This window comes from Lacerta agilis, chromosome 8, assembly GCF_009819535.1.
Source record: "Lacerta agilis isolate rLacAgi1 chromosome 8, rLacAgi1.pri, whole genome shotgun sequence".
Lineage (NCBI taxonomy): Eukaryota > Metazoa > Chordata > Lepidosauria > Squamata > Lacertidae > Lacerta > Lacerta agilis.
Genome location: NC_046319.1, coordinates 35,371,778 through 35,392,241, shown reverse-complemented (window position 1 = coordinate 35,392,241; position 20,464 = coordinate 35,371,778). Strand labels below are relative to the sequence as shown.

At 43.9% G+C, this 20,464-nt stretch overlaps 1 protein-coding gene across 2 annotated transcripts in view; it reads right to left on the bottom strand.

Moving 5' to 3' along the window:
• Positions 1-4,049: 4,049 nt before the first annotated feature.
• The window catches only part of CRISPLD2 (cysteine rich secretory protein LCCL domain containing 2), a 47,561-nt gene continuing 31,146 nt past the window's right edge, over positions 4,050-20,464 (bottom strand). Inside the window, exons 9-15 of one of the 2 annotated variants that reach the window (XM_033156891.1) lie at positions 19,701-19,767; positions 18,421-18,551; positions 17,300-17,343; positions 15,002-15,074; positions 13,931-14,006; positions 8,242-8,375; positions 4,050-5,362 (exon numbers count right to left, since the gene is read on the bottom strand). In XM_033156891.1, the coding sequence (XP_033012782.1) occupies positions 5,308-5,362; positions 8,242-8,375; positions 13,931-14,006; positions 15,002-15,074; positions 17,300-17,343; positions 18,421-18,551; positions 19,701-19,767 (580 nt within the window). In that variant the 3' untranslated portion in view covers positions 4,050-5,307. The remainder of the gene's footprint in view (positions 5,363-8,241; positions 8,376-13,930; positions 14,007-15,001; positions 15,075-17,299; positions 17,344-18,420; positions 18,552-19,700; positions 19,768-20,464) is intronic. The other variant, XM_033156892.1, reaches the window with a different exon arrangement.

Genomic DNA, 20,464 nt, shown 5'->3' with positions numbered 1-20,464 from the left:
AAACAGGTCGTCTCACCTGGAAGTGCCTATAGCAGACCTGGTATAAGGCAGATTCCTAAAGGCAGAGGCGAACCCTTGCCTCCATTTCCTAGGGATGGGTTGGCCGTGAGAGGTACAAGCTGGCATTCGTTTGACTGCCTGCGCTGGCATCTAGGGACCAGCTGCACAGTGGATCACAGAGCGCCCTTTCTCTCCAGGCTGGAAAGAATCCACCTTCCAAAATAAGAACACTATTAAGGGAAAGCCTGCAATTTGGAAGGAGAGAGGTTGTCACCTGCTCAGCTTCTCTGAATGTTCTATTTTAAAAAAAAAACCAGCCCTCAAAGATTTACGAACATTCTACTCCATAGCGTTCTGAGCTGAAAGGCTTGTGTGTCTCCCAGGTTTAATTTAAATCCAAAACTCTCCAGAACTCATTGCTACGACTGCTTTCAAAGGGAGGATTCAAAGTGGAGTTTTGTGAAAGGGAATATGGTGGTAAATCTCTCCCCCATCCCACAAATGTGTAAAGTTTTGTTGATGTGTCAAGAGTGGTGGAGCAATCAATTCCTCTTCCCAGGGAACTCTGGAATATAACGCCATAGATTCAAGGAATCATAGTTGTAGAGTTGGAAGGGGCCCAAAGCATCATCTAGTCCAACCTTCCTAACAGCACCCTGAACAAGGATTTATTGTTTGAGGGAAGCCATGACTTTTTAAAATGGTATCATAGTGCTTTAAATGCACGGTGCGCAGGTTCCCTTAATTGGGCCTTCATCCTAATCAAACGGGGCTCTTCTTACTTTTTCATGCAACATTCCTTTTTCAAATGGCTGGTTATGGGGAAATGACTCATATTTAGATTCTCAATTTATGAATTGCTAATATTTGGCTTTGAGGATCAAATGTTTGCTGAAGGATGCTCTTTTTATAAACTTTGACCAGCCTGCCCACTGAGAGTCCTGAAGGAAGCCCTTTTCTGTCACAGTCAGGGAACACTTTCCCTGCACCATCCTCCTGGGTTGCTGTTTATATTTCAGCTGCTGGCTCTTTGCAGGAGACCCCATTTCTAAACACTGCATCCCTAAGAACAGGCATGCACAAACCTCTCTGTGAGTTTCTCCTGGTGCTAATTTTAAAGTCTGGATCACAGAGCGAAGCAGGGGGTGCAAAGCGAAAGCTTCGCCAGCAATTCTGCCATAGCTGAATGCTACATTCTGAAAATGGACCACAGGAAAAACCCTTCATTTATTTACTGAAATCATATATTTTATTTTATTTTAAATGTTGGCAAGCTTGCCACTTGATATAAACAAGGCAATCTATAAATCTGTTAAACTGGAAGATCCGGATATAATAAGGAGTTCATGTTAGGACACTGGAGCTAGGAAATAAAACAGCCAGAGAAACCTTTGCTAATCCAATGTTTTGAACTACAATTCCCGTCAGCCCCAGCCACCTAAACTAAGGTGATACATTTTTATTGGGATAGCTTTGTTTCCTGTTGGACTACATAAAACTTTCAGATGACGCGGGTCTCTTATGATCAAAACAAATGAAAGTCCATTCCTCACTTGACCAGACAGAGCAAAGTTGGCTATAAGTGTCAAAGACAGTGTGGCTCAGTCTTATCAATGCTACAAAACAACTAGATACTTCAGGCTCCATTAGTCCAAAACATCCTTGCTATGCTACATGTTTCTGTTTTTCTAAGAAGAGATTGCCACAGTTCACTACCTGGAATAAATCCTACTCATGAGTTGCAGTCAAATAAAGGTATATATTCTGGTAAGAGTAACAGACTTGTAAATTCTAACGACCTTTTGAATACTTTTGGTTACGGACTTATACATCATTTGTTGTTGAGTTAAACCTCTTATGTTCTACATTGTAATATGTGACTTTAAAAAGCTGTTTTTCTGTTAGAATTTACAAGTCTGTTACTCTTACCAGAATATATACCTTTATTTGACTGCAACTCATGAGTAGGATTTATTCCTAGTGTTGAAACTTCTGGCCAGAGTTCTTGGTGCGTGTGTGTTTTGGTATATTAATAACAAGAACTACAATTTATCTAACAGTTCACTACCTGCCTGAATGCGCGTGTGTGTTCATTTCTTAACTGCGAGACAAAATAATAAAAAATCCTTCCAGTAGCACCTTAGAAACAAACTAAGTTTGTTATTGGTATGAGCTTTCGTGTGCATGCACTGTGAGGACACCCCCCACCCTTGGAATTTGAATCACAAGTAAATATGCCCTGTTGCCCCCAAAAGTGAATAGATAAGAATACTGTATGTCAGGAAGGAGAAACTTTTTTTCAGCCTTATGGCCGGATTTTATTCTGGGTGAATTTGGGGGGGGGGGGTGGGCACATACCAGTGGAGAGTGGGGCCAGAAGCAAAATTGGGTGGAGCAACACATGGAAATGTTCCTTTTATACTGTAGGCTAGTTTCTACACACTCACACTCCCCTCTGTACCCTGCATCCAGGAAAGCAAGGGTTGTCATTAGAATTAAAGGACATATTCCAGCATGACAAAAACTCTCAAGGAAAGCACAAAACAGAGGCAGTGAAGGATGTGGTCTGGGGAAGAGTTCTGAGGGCAAGACTGGTGGGTCTGGAGAACTGAATTCATTCCCCAGGCCTGGGTCTGACACCCCTGATTTATAAAAGAAGAAGAAGAAGAAGAGTTAATTTTGTTCTGTGTGACAATTCTGCAAAAGCCTTGAAACAAACCCAGCAAGATAAGATATGAAACAAACAAGCTCCATGCTAAATGGTCTCATTTAAATCTCAAGAGTTTTATTTCTACAAATGTCATAAACCAAAACAGCCGGAAAATCAGTCTGTTTTGCTGTAGAGATACTTTGCTGTGGTGCAAGAGAATCAGTCTGATATCCTAAACCCATCGAGAAGACCATGCAAAGCTAAAACAAAGTCATTTACAGTAAACTTTTTTTTTACAAAGGAAACAGTAAAAAATACATCATTTTTCATAGAAAAAAGCAAATATACAAAAAAACCAACCCTGCAGGCCCTTGCTGCCTACAGAGAAGAGATGTATGCAGATCACGCATCCAAAATAGGCAATCATGAACCCAGGAATGAAAAGGCTATTCTTTGTTGTAGTTGTTCTATATTTTTGGAATATTAAATCAGTTTATTGGGGACAATTCCTGGGGCAGATATGGGGGCGGGATGCAGTTCTATTTATCCCTAATTAGCACCACTTTAGCACCACGGCTGACAAGCACTCCTTGAAGTTCAGGATCCCAAAGCTTATCCAAGGCACTTAGCTGATCATCTGCATCACTATTTTTTTTTAAAAGGAAAGAAACAACTATTGCTTACTGTAAAGATTCACTCTAAATAAATAGAAAGTAAATGTTCAGATTATAATCTTTGGCAGAATGTGATATGGCATGAGATGAGATGCCAATATTCAGAGAGTCCTGCAATAAAATGTTGTGGTGTGGGACACTGTTCAAGATTTCTACTGCTCCATTCCATTTCCCCTCCCCCCATGTTTTCTGACCCACCCACTCCTTAGTCAGCATTCCATTGCAAATGAGCATGACCAGCTCTCATTGCCTCTTTGAACCTAAAGATATGTTGAACCTATGCAAACTTTGGGGGTTCCCTCCAGATCCACTGATACTTCTGTTATATATGGATGGTGCCATTTTGGTTACATAAGTGATCACATTAGTGCTTGGAACGAACTACTTCACTGAATTAATTCAGCTATCTCTGAACTACAGCAGAAAGCATTTCCTATAATTTCCAGGTGAACCAAATGTGAATTAGTTTTTTTTCCACATTGCAGTGTGTGTGTGTGTGTGTGTGTGTGTGTGTGTGTGATGATGATGATGATGATGATGATGTTTTCTATTTTATACTTCTCCAGAGCAGCTTTTAAAACTCTGGCGTCTAGAGAGATAAGAGGAAAAGAATAACACCTAGGACTACGTGAAGGAATTATGAATTATTATAAATTGAATCAGAATGGAATTTGTTCCTCTTTGCAGGGAATGAACTGGAACTGGAATGAATTCCTTAAAATAAAATAAAAACTTTCCAAGTGCTCTGTGACACTCAGAGCCTGGACATTAGAGGAACTGCTGTCCAAATTCCCAGCAGGCAGACAAAAGCAAGCTCTTTGGATCCCAGCTGTGGATTGGGCTGGATTTTAAAAGGTTTTAAATGGGGGGTTTGGGGTGTGAGAATGATAAAGGATTAAAATCCAACCCTTGAAATAGCTGGGTTAATGTTACAACTCCATTCATCATGGAGGCAGTTGGGATCTGCATGGGATCTAAATATATAATTACTGAATACAAGGAAACAAACCAGATCTATTAATTCTCTAATATATATGTTGTGGTTAACCCCAACATACATAATATATATAATAATAATAATAATAATAAAATAAAGCCCCACATCTGTACAAAAACAGGGGCAAAGCAAACGCTCTGTAAATTTCTAACAAAATAAAGATCAACTTCTAGAGATCACTGCATAATTAAGATATGACCAGCTCTGCTGAATAAAATAAATTGTAGGTAATTGTAAATAAAACAATGCTGTCTAACGTACTACCAATCGAAATGTGCCTGGACAGGGGTTCTAGTTCCTTGATGTATTTTTAACACCCCAAACCTTCCTAACTTCCTGCAAATGTTTGGCCAGCAAACCCAGCTATTCCACATTTTTTCCCTTTGTTTGAGAGAAATTCCCGGTTTACAGAGATGGTGCTTTGTTTTTCCGACAGCTAGGTGTGTCTTTTGCACTATCCACAGAACAGTCTACCACATGTTGTTTCAGCACTGCATTTAATGGACCTGTTGTTAACCCAAGAAAAGAATCCAGAGATACTTGGATTCTCTCTCTCTCTCTCTCTCTCTCTCTCTCTCTCTCCAACACACCCAATCACACACACAAACTATCACACACATAGCAAGGCCTCCATAGTTATTCAAGCTAACATTCACCCTTAAGCGGTAGGTTCATTCCATGAAGTGCAAAGCTCTTGTCTTTGAGCAATCTAAGCTGCACGCCAGAGAATAAGGTGTTGAACACTCCGCTCTCAAAATCTGACCCTAAATGTTTGAAAGTAATATTAATAATAATAAAACACTGAGCTGACACCAATGGGATGTGGATAGTTAAGTCAGAATGTGATTCCGGCAGCCAGAGTTTTGACCAAGAGGGCTTCGTCGTACTACATGCCAGGACCGGCCACCATCATGTGTGGGCTTCCCATGGCTTAGGAATAGCGCCGCATCCTCCTCCCAACAGACAGGGTTCCGTTTCTTGGAAATTTATTGCTTCACGGCAAAGATTCGGAAGGCGTTTCCTTCTGTCTGTGTCTTTAAGCTGGAAACAAAGAATCAGAAATAAGACAAATGGAAGGCATAAGCAGTTTTTCCATTACAGGAGTGGGGGGGGGGGAGCCCCTGCATCTTCTTTTGATTGTTTTAAATACTTGGAAAATTGCATAAAGTGATAAACAGGTCTGACCCTGTCATATTTTCTTCACAAGAAGCCTCCTGGGGGCCATATCTCCAGCATCTGGTTTTCTGAACAGCTTCTAAGTAGGGATATTCTGGTCTTATCTATGATGACCAAGAAGCCATTAATCCTCCACACTTTTGTCCAGTCCTCCCCCCACCCCCATCTCACAGCCAATAGGAAATTCTTTATATGAATTCCCCCACCCTGAAGAGACTGGGGGGGGTGGAGTCTCAGGAGAGTCTCCAATGGCTACAAGAGAGGAGATAAGATTCAAAGATTCAAAGAAAACTCAGCAGGCCCCATCTGAAAAGCTTGGCTCTTTGGGTTGGCGATGGGGCACAGCGGTCAATGTTCTTTTGCTAATTCCTCTGTTCAAACTCATTTAAAGGCAATGGGGATTTCATTCTATGTTTGAAACCCTGAAACCTATTTCAAAATTGAGAAGGTGGCCGGCTGATGCAGACAAATTTGTTATTTATAGGGTTGCTTGCTTTACTAGGTAGGCTACTTCCTCCCATCCACATCCGGAGTGGATTTTTTAAATGATTTATATTGAAAATGACCCTTGGCTCTAAACAGTAAAAACATGGTTGACTGACTGAGGTCCCATCCACACCATGCATTTATACCACAGCGGGTGGCACTGTGGGTTAAACCACAGAGCCTAGGGATTGCTGATCAGAAGGTCAGTGGTTCGAATCCCCGAAACGGGGTGAGCTCCCATTGCTCGGTCCCAGCTCCTGCCCACCTAGCAGTTTGAAAGCACGTCAAAGTGCAAGTAGATAAAAAGTACCGCTCTGGCGGGAAGGTAAACGCCATTTCCGTTCACTGCTCTGGTTCACCAGAAGCGGCTTAGTCATGCTGGCCACATGACCCCAAAGCCGTACACCGGCTCCCTCGGCCATTAACGCAAGATGAGCGCCGCAACCCCCGAGTTGGACACGACTGGACCTAATGGTCAGGGGTCCCTTTACCTTTACCTTTATACCTCTTTAATAGTCATGGCTTTCCCCCAAATTACCCTGGGAACTGTAGTTTGTTAAGGGTGCTGAGAGTTGCAAGGAGACTCCTTATTCCCTTCAGAGAGACACTGTTCTTCCTCACCATGCTCAGAGTATTCAAAAGTTGCCTTGCTGACTCGCCCTCCCTTTTCACTTCCATCAAAGGGAGAAAAAAGCAACAGTCTTGGAACCAGTCGCAACCCTGAGAGTTTTGGCTTTTACAGAAGTCCCAGTGTGAGCTATCTTGGGATATTCCCAAAAGCCTTTTCCTCCTGGGGGAGCAACATAGTGAAGCTTACGCAGGACTGAGAAGAGCAGGGAGGGAGCTATCCAAGATGTACTTTCCCAGAAACCCCCATGGGATCTAAGGCAGGAATGATGAGGGCACCATGCCTGGTTGCTTGATGTCAGAGATCTAGGGGCCTGCCGCCCCACAAACTAACTCACAGAGGTGTGCTTAGCATCCTACAGGGTCAGCCTTGTTATATGCTTTCTAGAAGTGAGATTCTACTAAGGGGGAGGAGGGACATCACTTGCATTCCCTTGAACAAGGATGGGGAACTTGTGGCTCTTCAGATAACATTGGACTACAACACCCATCACCCTTGACTATTGGCTGCACTGGCTTAGGCTGATGGGAGTAGAGTCCAACAACATAAGAACATATGAAGTCAGATCATTGGTCCATCCAGCTCAGTGTTGTCCAGACTGACTGGCAGCTGCTTTCAAGGATTTCGGACAGGGGTCTCTCACAGTCATAGCTGGAGGTGCTGTGGGTTGAACCTGGGACCTTCTGCTTGCAAAGAAGATGCTCTTCCGGGTGACACCTCTCCCCAAACACCTGAGAATCACCAGGGACAGGCCATAGCTCAGTGGTATATGCTGAAGGTTCCAGGTTTAATCCCTGCTCTGTTTCCAGGTAAGTCTAGGAAAGAATCCCACTGGAAATCCTGGAGAAACACAGCCAGTATGACTAGATACAGTAATAATGAGCTGGATGCACCAGTGGTCTTTCAGAGCATGAGGCAGCTTCCTATGATTCCTATCCATGACAAAGGACCATCACTATTGTAAAATAAAATATCAGAACAAGGTGATGAATCCCTCTAAATTTCTGTAATTACTTGCTCTTACTAGTTCTCTTCTCAGATAAAGCAGAAACACGGAACATGTCTGAACACCTCCTTTCTTTATCCCCCTTGATCACTCTCAAGAAAAATACTGTGAATCAATTCCTTATTGAATACTTTGTCATACAGCCAATCACTGATTTATGGAATTTGTTATCAGATGATGTGGTGCTGCTCAGTAAATCAGATGTGGAGGAACAGACAAACTCATAGAGGAAAAGTCTTGTCAGTGACTATCAGTCCGGATAGCTCAGTTGGTAGCGTGGTACTGATAATGCCCAAGATGCCCAGTCTATGATCTACTAGTCATGGTGGCCATATGGAGTCCACATGCTCATATGCTCTCTCTCTCTCTCTCTCTCTCTCTCTCTCTCTCTCTCTCTCTCTCTCTCTGAGTAGCAATTGTGTGGAACAAATGTGAGAATTACTGTTGTTTCCTGCTTGTGCATGTCCTGTAGGCACCTGACTGGCCACTGTAGGATGCTGGGTTAGATGGACCTGTGCTCTGATCCAGCAGGGCTTTTCTTCAGTTCTTAGATTGCAGAACAAAGAAGACAACAGAAGAACCATTTCATAAAGAGCCCAATCAGGAGAGGGGTGACTGCCTCACCTTGCAGATTGGATCCCATTCTTCGAAGAGCCACTGTAGGATTTCTTCTTCTCCACAGGCATCACGTCCACGTACCCACCAGCGGTGTCCCCAATGACCCCTGCATGCACAGCAGCTTTGCAGATACTGGAATTCTGAAAGGTCATAGAACAACCACAGTTACTTACAAAGGGGCCCAGAGGCTCAGAGGAATCGCATGGAAATCAACCCATGTTGCATACTAGCTGGGACATTATTCACAAAAACACAGTTCCAGGTTATCATTTTGTTATCGCTTGGCCTGTGCCAGGGCTGAGGGCACAGGGCATTCAACACCAGCCCCAGCGCTCAGCATCCTGGTCCAAAATGAATCCTCAATTCCCTCATCGTCAGCCGTGACAGCAATGTCCACCCCGGCGCCTTTCAAAAAGCAGCATTAATTTTTTAAAAATAAAATACAGGCGCATGTATACCTTTATACCAGGTTAATTCCAGATCACATTAAAGTTTACCAAAATGTCAAGCCTGGCTTTAGAGAATTGCAACAACCTTTGATGGATCACTGCATCTTAAAAGCTATTTGGGAAAGAGGGAAATAGCACAGAACACCGAAGCTGAAGGGAAAGCCAGTCTTTGGACTCAAGAGGATTTGTGGATAGGCAGCTACAGAGGAACAAAGAGCTAAAGAGAGAGAGAGAGAGAGAGAGAGAGAGAGAGAGAGAGAGAGAGAGGGAGGGAGTGTGTACACACACACACACACACACACACACTCCAGGGCAGCATCTTGAATCAAGCGCGGAAAATATAACCATTTATTCTTCATGAACTCCAACTGTTGTCATATTACAGGTACAAAAAGGAATGTATGCTGTTGGCTTACATGTGCAGAGCTCTTTCTTTCTTTCTTTCTTTCTTTCTTTCTTTCTTTCTTTCTCTCTCTCTCTCTCTCTCTCTCTCTCTCTCTCTCACACACACACACACACACATGTTGGAGATCATGGTCTCCCCTCCTTCTCTCCCGCCCAAGCCATAAAAGGCAGGTTCTCTTTCATCCCTTTAAACATTTATCACTGCCTCTGTGCTGGCAGCTCTGCCCATTCCAATTGCCAGCTTGATTTGGGGGCTTCTATATATGGTCAAGGAGAGCTGAGGAACACAGCTGAAGCAGATATGCTTCGAATCTGCCTGAGTATGCAGCCACAAAGCATCTAAAACCGGGATATTTTTTTGTTTTTGTTTTTTTTAAAATCACCCTGTCCTCAAGGAAGTCAGGCAGGCTATTATTCTGCAGCTTTGCACTATGGAAGCCTCCCTTTCCAATAGCTCTTTCCAAAGACTTCATTTCCGGGCTGTTCTGCCTTCCGAAATTCACCTCTGGTGTGGTCAAGGCACACCCCTTCCACCCCCTTACCCCCTGGTGTTGCCTTTCGCTTGCTCCCAGTAAGAGTTTCTTATCTTCACTACCAAGTTGCAAAACTGTTTAAAGAGGATAAGCCCCAGCAAAGGAAGGAATTTCCTCCCTTCCTTAAAAAAACAGCAATTATAATATAGAACGATGGCCAAGCAGCCTCATTTTCTCTATCCCTAGTCTGGAATGCATCCAAACCATGCATTTGATAATTTTCAAATGCAACTTCTTTACTTATAAATTGATGGAGAATGGGGGGGGGGGGATGAGAATTGTTTTGGCACTGTGCTGTGGGAGTAACAAAAACCCAGTGCGCACCGTGTCGGCAAAATCACTTAACCAACAGAAATGGAGGCAAGAGAGAAAAGAAATCTTGATAACACTTTACTGAGCTTACTGAACAAAAGCTGCATATAAGTTCACTAGAAAGGAACAGAGAGATTTTGACTTTCTTCGTTCCAGCCTTGTACATAGCAGGGAGACATACAATCAAGCATACAGTCTGTTTCCTTTTTAATCTTAATTTTTTTGGGGGGGGGGTTACATTTTCTCTTTGTTGACAATACACAACGCCACACCTGCTGTCTGCTGTGTTGCATTTTAACTATTTTTTAAAGTCACTCTCAACGTTATGAGTGAATAATAGAATATAAATCTGCTCCTGTCCCCATTCCCCCCCCCCAAGCTATTAATTTCAGCAACCTGCTTGTTCAGTGGAGTGGGGAGCCTTGGCATTGTCACTATTGTCAAAAAACTGGGAATCAGAAATCCTTGCTGCAAATCACCCAGAAATCTACCAGGAGATCCCACTCTACATTCTGCCCACCCACGGCTGTTGTAAGCTTGTATTTCAATATGGTTTTCTTTTCTTTTTCTTCCCCCTTCCCCCTTGGTCTGTTTTAGAAACAGCTGAGCACCATCCCTTGCTCTCTGCAGGGTGGCAGGAAACCACTTTTATGCAAGGTTTTGATGGGCCATCTGGCTTTGATGATAAGCTTTCACTACTTTCGGCTGTTTGCTTCCTCAGTTCATCCAAGCCTGGAGTGCGCCTCCGGCACGTTTGTGGTCTCATTATTTTGCCACTGATTACAAGCACTCTGGCTCCTTGAGCTCTCAAGAGCGTTTCCAGATCTACCGTGACCTCTTTCCCTGCAAACATACCTTTCCCAAGGCCTCAGTCCTGAGCCAGCTAAAATAGCATGCTGGTTTCTATGGGGGGGGAAGTGAACTTGTCTCTTTTCTTTCCCATTCAAGTCACACAGGCCAGAATTAAGTGTTCTTTATCCCCATGGAGGAAAGCACACCAAACAGGTCTCAGGGGGAGGGGGAACCAAAAAAAGCTTCAGTCTTTATGGGGCTGCAGAGGGGAAAGATACCTCGAGTCCAAGGTCCTCTGCAAAGACTGGTTCCTACTTCCCTATAGCCCTGTGCCATAATCAGAGATCATTTTGGATACACATGTACCCAAACAAATGAGCTAAATGATGTGTAAAGGCCAAAATTTAAGGCCCAGTATGGAAATCTGCTTGGTCTCCATTTTGCAAAAAGTCACCTACCATATAAAGAGCAGGGACCAGTTCACACACGGCCTCTGCACTTGATCACTGCATGCTTCCGAGCAGTAGTAATATAGTGTAGCCAATGTGGTGCCCTCCAGGTGTTGCTGGACTACAAATCCCATCACCTTTGACCACAGGCTGTGCTGGCTGGGGCTGTTGGGAGTTGAGTTGGAGTCCAAAAACAGTGGGAGAGTGCCAAGTTAACTACTCATGTGGTGGGAATAGCAGTAGTAATAATGAGAGAGTTTTGTCTATGATGCCACCCAGCCTGTGGAATGGTCTCCCCTCTGAGATACAGAAGGCATGAACTCATACCCTCCAACATTTTCACACACACACCCCCCCCAAAAAAAATCAGGACATCAGGAAGGGTGTTTCTTCCATTCTGACACTCTGGCACTCGTCAGCAGGATCATGCCACGGCACTGGACCTTCGGCACTTTGGTGCGTCCTTGCTGACTCGTGCCAGAGTAGGCGTCTTTTTTCCAGTAGTCTGACACAAGGACTCGCACCAGAGTGCTGGACCAAAACAGATGTTGGGGTTGGCATCTGTGATTCTGGGATGTCCTGCTTAAAATGGGACAGTTAGGGGGTATGTCAACTGTGATGAATTTCCAATAGTTATTGAAAACAAGTCTTCTTGCCCAGGCATTCCCTGGCCTTTGATGCTTGTTTTAACAATTCTTGGCTCCGTGTGTGTAGATTCTGTCCTATTTTTCTAGTTCTTGCAAACCACTTTTAGTTTATTAATGAAATGCTGCCTAAAAAAAAAAATTCAAGTAAATTAGGACTATTATTCATTCCTTCTTTATTGATATATACAACACCTTGCAGAGTTATGCAGGCAAGGCTAGAGCATGCAGGCAAGGCTTTTTTCACTAAAAGCTTAAAGACCACCAACTTGCACCAGTGTCTCAAATTCCCCATATGCACTGGGATACCCTGCATATCATACATATATCACATAGAGAGGGGGGGGGCGGGGAGAGAGAGAGAGAGATCTCATCTCAACCATCTGAGTGCCCTTCTTTATGTGTTGGAAGTGCAATGGAAATCCCAGGGCCAGCCCTCCCATTATGCAGAATGAGGCCATGACCAAACTGTGTGCAATCATCAGTTCATCCTGTAGGCATCAAGCGATAACTATACACACCGGCACATATTTCTTTAACACAAACTTTCCCTGGCTGGCCTTCCATCTTCTCCTTCTACCTTATATCCAATTAAGTCCACCACTCATAACTGCCAAAGCCAAGGCAGTTGAGCAGTCATATTTGGGTGGGAAGCCATGCTTCCATTCAACCCATTGCTGAAGAGTGCTAACTCAGGATCTAAAGAGGAGTTTGGTCTAAACCACTGACCCTCTTAGGCTTGCCGATCAGAAGGTTGGCAGTTCGAATCCCCCGTGATGGAGTGAGCTCCCGTTGCTCAGTCCCAGCTCCTGCCAACCTAGCAATTCGAAAGCACGCCAAAAAGTGCAAGTAGGTAAATAGGTACTGCTCCGGCGGGAAGGTAAACGGCGTTTCCATGCACTGCTCTGGTTTCACCAGAAGTAGCTTAGTCATGCTGACCACATGACCCGGAAGCTGTCTGCGGACAAACGCCGGCACCCTCAGCCTGTAAAGTGAGATGAGTGCCACAACCCCCAGAGTCGTCCATGACTGGAATTAACTATTGGGGGTCCTTTACCTTTACCTTAGTTCATACAAAGAAATTGATCTTATGCTAAGGGCACACGGTGTCCAAAATGAGCTTTATCCCTTGCAGGGATTGGGTTTTTCTCCTTTTTTAAAACGCAATTCAAGAAGCTCTGCAGTAGGAACAAAATCATCAAATAATTTGGACCATTCTCGCTGTGCAGTAGTAACTTTATTCCACTGCCAACCCACACGTTGATTAAACACTGTCAGGCTCTGTTGCCAGCCAACAATTTTGGAGAGCAAAGATTTGGTCTCCAAACAAGATGGATGTTGTTCTTGAACACATCCCTAATTCAACAGGGAATAAATGTTTTTGGCTCCTTCTGTTGAGCCCTAAGAACGCCTGGTGTGTTGAGCCTCTGTGCTATAGACATGCAGAGGATGTTCACCTTCTGGTACAGAATATCTCATGGTTTTTCTATCTGCTCAAGGAATCATAAGAATTATAGGCCTGCTCTGTAATGACCGTATGCCAACCTTCACCAAAGGAATGGCCTCTGGGTGCTGTGAACTACAACTCCTCTCAGGCCCAGTCAGCATGACCATTGGTTCCAGCTCAATGCTGTTAGCATACAAAGGGTGCACTCTTCTATCATTGACTATATCATGATTTTTGTCCACTTACTCAAGAAATCCTGGGAACCGTACGCTTCCCAAAGTGCTGAGAATTCTCTTCTGGCAATCCTCTGGCTGCCGGTGAACTACAAATTCTGTCACGTGCTTATAAAATATGAGTCTGCCTCCACCTTACCTTTGTCACATGGAAAGCAGGTTTGCAGCCACATCTTAGCTCAACGTTGTGTTCACACACACTTATGTATTTATTTATTGGTAAACTGCTTTGAGAGCCTTCAGATTTCTCAATGTCACAGCCTGGCTTGCACTCTGGATGTGATATACAGCACTCGTAGCCGGGCTCAATTGGCGGAAGGTGCATATACCCCTGTCATTCATAAAACTACAGAAGCCGAAAATGCCACAGCTGCTCCACTGTTTATGTATAGCCCATTTTTGCCAAGCAGGATAAAAAGAAAGTTACTTACATCTGCATAAATGTTGGTGCCGTACACTGGTGCCCAGTAGGATGGCTCATCTTTGCAGTAAGCTGGACAGTAAGACCTGAAAGGCAATTGAATGCATTGAAATGAGCATCTTGCACCATGGGCAGCCAATGAGTTTTTGGACTCCACCTCCTGTGAGCCACAGACAGGCTGCCTGGCCAATGGTCAGGGATGGTGAGAGAGTTGTGGCCCAGCGATATCTGGAGGGCACTGTAGGAGAACAGCTGTTTCCCTACAGAGCCGCCTTCGCTAACCCTTATGTTACAACAAGCTTTTAGCTTTTAGGCAGGAAGCTCCAGATTCTGTCTCCCACCACCCTACTAAATTTGCCTGGCACAAATATATTTGAACAGCCTTGCTGGATCAAACCAACAGTCAGTGTCAGCTAGTGAAGGGATTCACGCCTGGGAATCACCATCTACTGTTTTTGCAGACTTACTAGTTTGGAAGGGGAAGAGAAATCCTTACCGCTGACTGGTGAGAGGCAATGGGGAGGCAGGAGTGGCTCAGTCAGCACCTTCCAAGCACTGTGGCTACTGAATAGCTAGCAGCTTCTGATGATGTCGCCACATTGGGAGCTGCTAGCCAATCAGTAACTGCAGAGAGCAGCATGAAAAGCCCCTGCTACCCCCTTACCTCTCAGTGGTTATAGGTAAGGGAGCTGTTTCTCCTCTCTGTGGTGCTGATTGTCCCCACCAGAGAACCATCCCACCAGTTACTGCTGTTTGCTGTGGGTTTTCCCAGCCTCCTCTCTGCTTTCACCAGTCTTGCTTTTGACTTCCAGGTGTCTCTTGAATATTTTTTTTAAGCTGACAGGCTTATACCATTGTTTAAAATGCCCTATGAGTGGCTGTTCATTTTTATGAATGCATCATAGTGTTTTTAATGTTTCCGCGTTGCTGAACACCACCCTGGTGCTTTGCAAGAGTGCGGCATATAAATACTTTATATGAGTAAAATGAATAAATGAATTTCCCTTTCATTGCAATTGGGACTCAGGCAGGGGGAAGTCCTGGGCAACTCATACCCACCAAGTATAACTCCGGCATTTACCTTGGGCAATGAGTGGCTGGCTTCTTGAACTGGCAAAGCTCTGCTACTGTGGTGTAACAATCCAGAGTCTGCACTGTGGAAATAAACGTAAGGTCAAGTTGTGATGGAAGGAAGCACTTGAGACAGACTCCCCATGCACACACCACCCGTTGCATATTCAGGGCACCAGTTCCAGGTGTGAGAAGTCCTTGGGCAAAGGGTCCTCTGCTGCTGCTGCTGCTGCTGCAGGATCAAGCAGAGATATGCATCCTGAGTAGGAGCTCCTGAGTGGCTCAGTCATCCCCTTGAAAGCCTTGCAGTTGCTGATTGGAAAGCAGCCTCTGTTGGTGTCAGGAACTGCTAGCCAGTCAGTGATAAATGAAACGCCCCATGCCGTCCCTGGATCACTAGTAAGGGAGGACCATTAAGTGTCCTCTTGTGGACCCCTTCTGTCAGCTAACCTGTCTTGGCTGCTGTGAACCAGCCGGGTCCAGCCGCCCTTTACATTTCCCTTGGTGACTCCAGAGTGACGCAAACTCAAGGGCATGGTGGGAAATTTAATAGGGCAGCTAAATCCAGATATCTGATAATGTTGAGGATCAGAAGCAAAGAAAAATTCGGGGGCCATCCAGGGAAGACAGCTGGTGCTTTAACGGGCGTTAGGGTCCTGGAAGCAGCTGGAAGGCAGAGTGCTGGATGATGCCAGCCCTGCACATCCAAGTCTTCAAACAGTTTTACACAAAGGAGACATTTTTGAGAGTCTTTATCTTGGAGATCTGCTAAACTGCAAAAAGATTCCTTCATTTAAAAGGAGGGAAGGAATCCAAGGGTTTTTTTTCCTTCTTTTTTAAGTGGCCTCATTCTTCCTTGTAAGTGTCCTGTCCGGTCTGCAGACTGTTCCTGGCAGATTATAAGTCGCATCCTAACTTTAAAAGGCCTTTGATGGCATCGCTTTTGAAAGTCCCTCTCCTCTCTCCCCCTTTTCGTCTCTAACTTTCTAATGCCTTTGTTCAGGCAAACAGGGGTCTGGCACACACACATACACACACACACACAAAGCTGTGTTTAGCCTGGATCAGAACTGTAACTGGATGGGAAATGGGTCTGTTTCAGGACAATGCCAGAGTTAGCTTTTGAGTGTTTGTGTGTGTTCTTTTTTTCCCCTTGGAACTTTCATGCTTTGCTCTTGTCATAATTATGAATATTGTTTTTACAGGCACATGAAAGAGACACACATCTTGATGGCTGGGGTGGCGAGGGAAGCCAACAGGAAGAGATTGTTTCAGTTCAAAGTAAATTGCAGGACACATTTTGGACCAACCTAATCAAAACCAGGATTTTTATATTTTTTATTTAATTATGAAAGCAGCTCCCTTGCTGTTTTTTGTCACAGATTGACAAGGCAACTAGCAATGTTTATTATTATTATTATTATTATTATTATTATTATTATTATTATTATTATTTTCACCTAGACAACAATTTTTACTTATAACGTTCTTCACCATGTTTTCTGTAAGTCTTTGCAACAGCTCTGCAAAGTAGGTCACTTTTGATCTCATTTTAGAGATGGGTAACAGCCAGATGCCATCAGAAAAATCATTATAATGGAAGAGATTGTGGCTACTTTCACAGCATTCATTTAAAGCACTATGGTAGCACTTTAAACAGCCATGGCTTCCCCCAAAGAACTCTGGGAGCTATAGTTTGTGACGGGTGCTGCGAGTTGATAGGAACACCCCTGGTCCCCACACTGTGCTACAATTCACAGAGGGGTTTAACTAGGGTTGCCATACATCTGGAATTTCCCGGACGTAGCCGGAATATGGCAGAAGGAAACAGTGTCCGGGCTCAACAACCTTTGTGTCTGGATTTCCCCTTTTAGAAATATGGCAACCCTAGTTTAACAGTCGATTCCTCTTCACAGAGAACTCTGGGGACTACAACTCTGTGAGGGAACTATCAACCACCAAGTGGCATTCTTGAGTGGAGCTTTGAAATGGGTTCAGCAACACCTGGCAATAAGTTGATTGTTGGATCAAGAGAAGCTGTCTTTTGAGTGCTGTTATACAGAGTGCCTTTGTCAAGCCCTCTGCAAGATCCCCTGTTCTGCCCCCACAAGTCCACCTGTCAAACCTGGCCCACAAGTGGTGGGGGAGAGAGCAGCCTGACCTGTCAGCCAGATCCCATCCCCCCACATCCTTGATGTAAACCAAAGGCCAGTTCTAGTATACTGTACAGTTCTAGGAAGCTTCTCCATGCCTAACAAACCCCTGAATGGTTCTCAGCTATTACAGGCTCCCTATAAAGAAAACTTACCTGTGACTTTCGAAACAATGAAGGAATTAGAAGGTTTGAATTTACTGTGAAATGCAAAAGACAGAAAACAAAAAGTATTAACTGGCTGTTTCAGACTAAAAGATATGCACTGAATAATCAAATCTCCATGCACTATTATAGAAGGAGGACCAGCATCTGTTAGATATCGTAAGTAGGCAGGATAAAGGAGTAAGCATGCATAAATTCCAGATTTTGTAACTGTTAAACAAGCCCCTGCTGCTAGGCGCATCACAAGTTGACCCGCAGCCACTAGCAGGAGTGTGTGTTTGTGTATTTAATGCCATGAAAATGCTCACCAGCATTTATTTATTTTTTTCTGAATTATACTGCAGTTAAAGGCAGAAGAGTAACCAGGGCATTTTTCTGTGATCATTTGGCCACCCCTAAAGGAGTTTGGATGTGAAGTTTGAACTTCAGGTTTCTCAGATTAAGAATAGTATGTCAGGAATTCCATTTTATAGGTGGAGCACGGACCAATCAGAAGATAATGGAAGTCACACACATAGCCATGACACAGCATTTCCTTAAAGCGTATCACTGCTGAAACTGGAGTTTGACTTTCACTTCTACAGGTCCTGATTTACTCCCTCTTTCTTAATACTGGAACTCAAAATCTTCCCGTGAAACTGAATGACAGGACATTCCGGATGGGCAGGCGGATGTACTTTTTTGCAGAAAACACAATGGAATTCACCCTCAATTGCTTAGATACTTTAAATGGGAGTTCAAACAAATTCACAAAGGATAAGGCTATGGGCCATTAGATCTAAGCAGAACCTCCACATTCAGTGGCAATATACCTCCAAATATTTGCCCATGGGCAACAGAATAAAGGGAAGGCTACTTCTTTCAAGCCCTACTTGCAGGCTTCCCAGAGTCATCTGGCTGGCCATTGTAAGTAAACACTATCCTGGGCTAGACGGGCTTTTGGTCAGATTGATCTTGTGGTGTCCATATGCCCTTGACTACAGAGCATTCCAGGCAGCTCAGTAAATGTGGAAACCAACTGGTGAGTGCAGCAGGCGCAAGTTAAAATCCGATCCCACCAAAACCATCACCCAGAATACTTACTGCTCAGATTTCCCCCCTTGGTAAATTACCTTGATGATTGGATGCCATTTCTTGAAGACTTCACAAAGAAATCTGCTCTGCCTTTCCTGGTGATGTCTACTAGGCCTCCTCTGTTATCCAGCACCCCAGAATGGATGGCAGCCCGGCATATACTGGATGACTGCAAGGAACATTATTTTTACAGAAGACAGTTAATAGAGTTTATTTGTAAGACTCTTCCTAGCTGATGAATAGCTTGCATTTTTGGTAGCAGTCTGTCATTAATCCCGAGCAGGGGTCATCAATGCAGTGCCCCTGGGTTCCGCAGTGCCCTCCAGTAACCCCCTATGGCACCTGGAAAAGGCCTCAATAAATATTCTCCCCCCAAAAAATCTGTAATGTATGGGAGACTGTTTGCTCTTCCTGCTCAGTTTCTGTTTGTTCTGGCTCAGCTTCTCCCACATTGAATACATCCCCTTAAACATGTCCATGTGTCATCAGATGCCAGAACACCCTTCCGTTCCTTTAGTTCTGAACAGAGGAGGGGCTGGAAGAGTTTCTCTCTATGAGTGAGTGTAGTGGTGATTGATGAAGATGCTTTTTTCCAATGATTGCATCAACTTGTGGCCCTCTTTTTCTGCTCTTTTAGATCTGAAACCATTTTGTGTTGTGTCATGTCTCAAAATCCTAAATTGATCTAGTGGCATTTGCCATTCATAGCCCACAAGCCAAAATTAATATGGAACATAGCTGACAACCTTGATTTTCAAAATACTCTCTCTCTCTCTCTCTCTCTCTCTCTCACACACACACACACACACACACACGGATTGGAACGAGTACAAGGGACACCTGGACTTCAAGAGGTGGAATGTAAAAATTGTTGATTTTAATTGCTGATCACTAAATGAATGCTACTGTTTCTGTTTAAGGATTTAGATTTGGTGGCCAGAGTGCCTGAAGAACTACGAATGGAGCAAGGGTAAGGCCTAGCTAGTGATGCATGATGTCTACCAGAATTTCGAGCTCCAACAGAATCTGGAGCTTCTTCATTCTGCAAACATCCCAGTTTTGGAGGCCAGACATCATTCATTCATTCATTCATTCATTCATTTATTGCAGGTCAGAACTAATTAAATACTGTATAATGGGAGTAGCCTATTGAACTGAAAGCCACCTACACAGAACACAATGCTGTGATTGTGTGCTTGGCTTTTATCCAGGGTGAGTATGCCTGGTGGTTCTATCATCACACAGGTCACTAAGGCACATCATTATCCTCCATTTCTTGGGACTTGCAAATATCTCTGTTTATTACTTTATTACTTACGCTTTCATAGGTGAAGGTTCCGAACACTTTTGCGTTATTGTTCAAGCAGCCAGCAGGACACAGGTATCTAGCCGGGAAAAAAATGAGTATAGTTAGTCATGTAATAGTCTTCAAGCTTTTTGGAACTATCTGTAAACCCAGCCTGAAACAGAGAACCCACTTTTTTATTTTTATCATACATTCTGACTTGCCCATTCTTCTCTGTCTCTCTCTTGTTCCTCCTCCCTCCATTTTTCCTCCTTCTTTGAACCCCAAATGAATAAAAACTTCCCCTGAAATGGGGTGATGTTGTGGGTGCAATGCATGTTAGGTATGGATACCAGCTTTGACTTGTGGGTCTTGATTAGGGATAGAGGCGGAACCCGCAAAACTAGGATTCCAAGAGGATCATGACTTGGATCAGACTGCAAGCTCACACTGTCTTTAGAACTTTTAGGTATCTAGAGCTGATGGACAAAGTTCCATGGAGGAAGACAAATGGGGAAGACCACCATGTCAGATAATCAAATCCATCCCCTGCCCCCACAAAACAACACCACGAAAGTGGCTTTTGCAAGCTTCATCAACATACAGTGGACAGGAGCTGTGTACACACTAACCCATTTATAGCACAAAAATGTAGTTTCCCCTCAATCTGTATTCATTCATGCTCTTGCTCAACATGCTGCTTTCAATCTAGATTGATCTTACATCCTGCTGTCCACATGGGTGGGTATTTGATTACTTGATACACAGTTGAAAACCTTCCCCTTGATTAGGCTGTC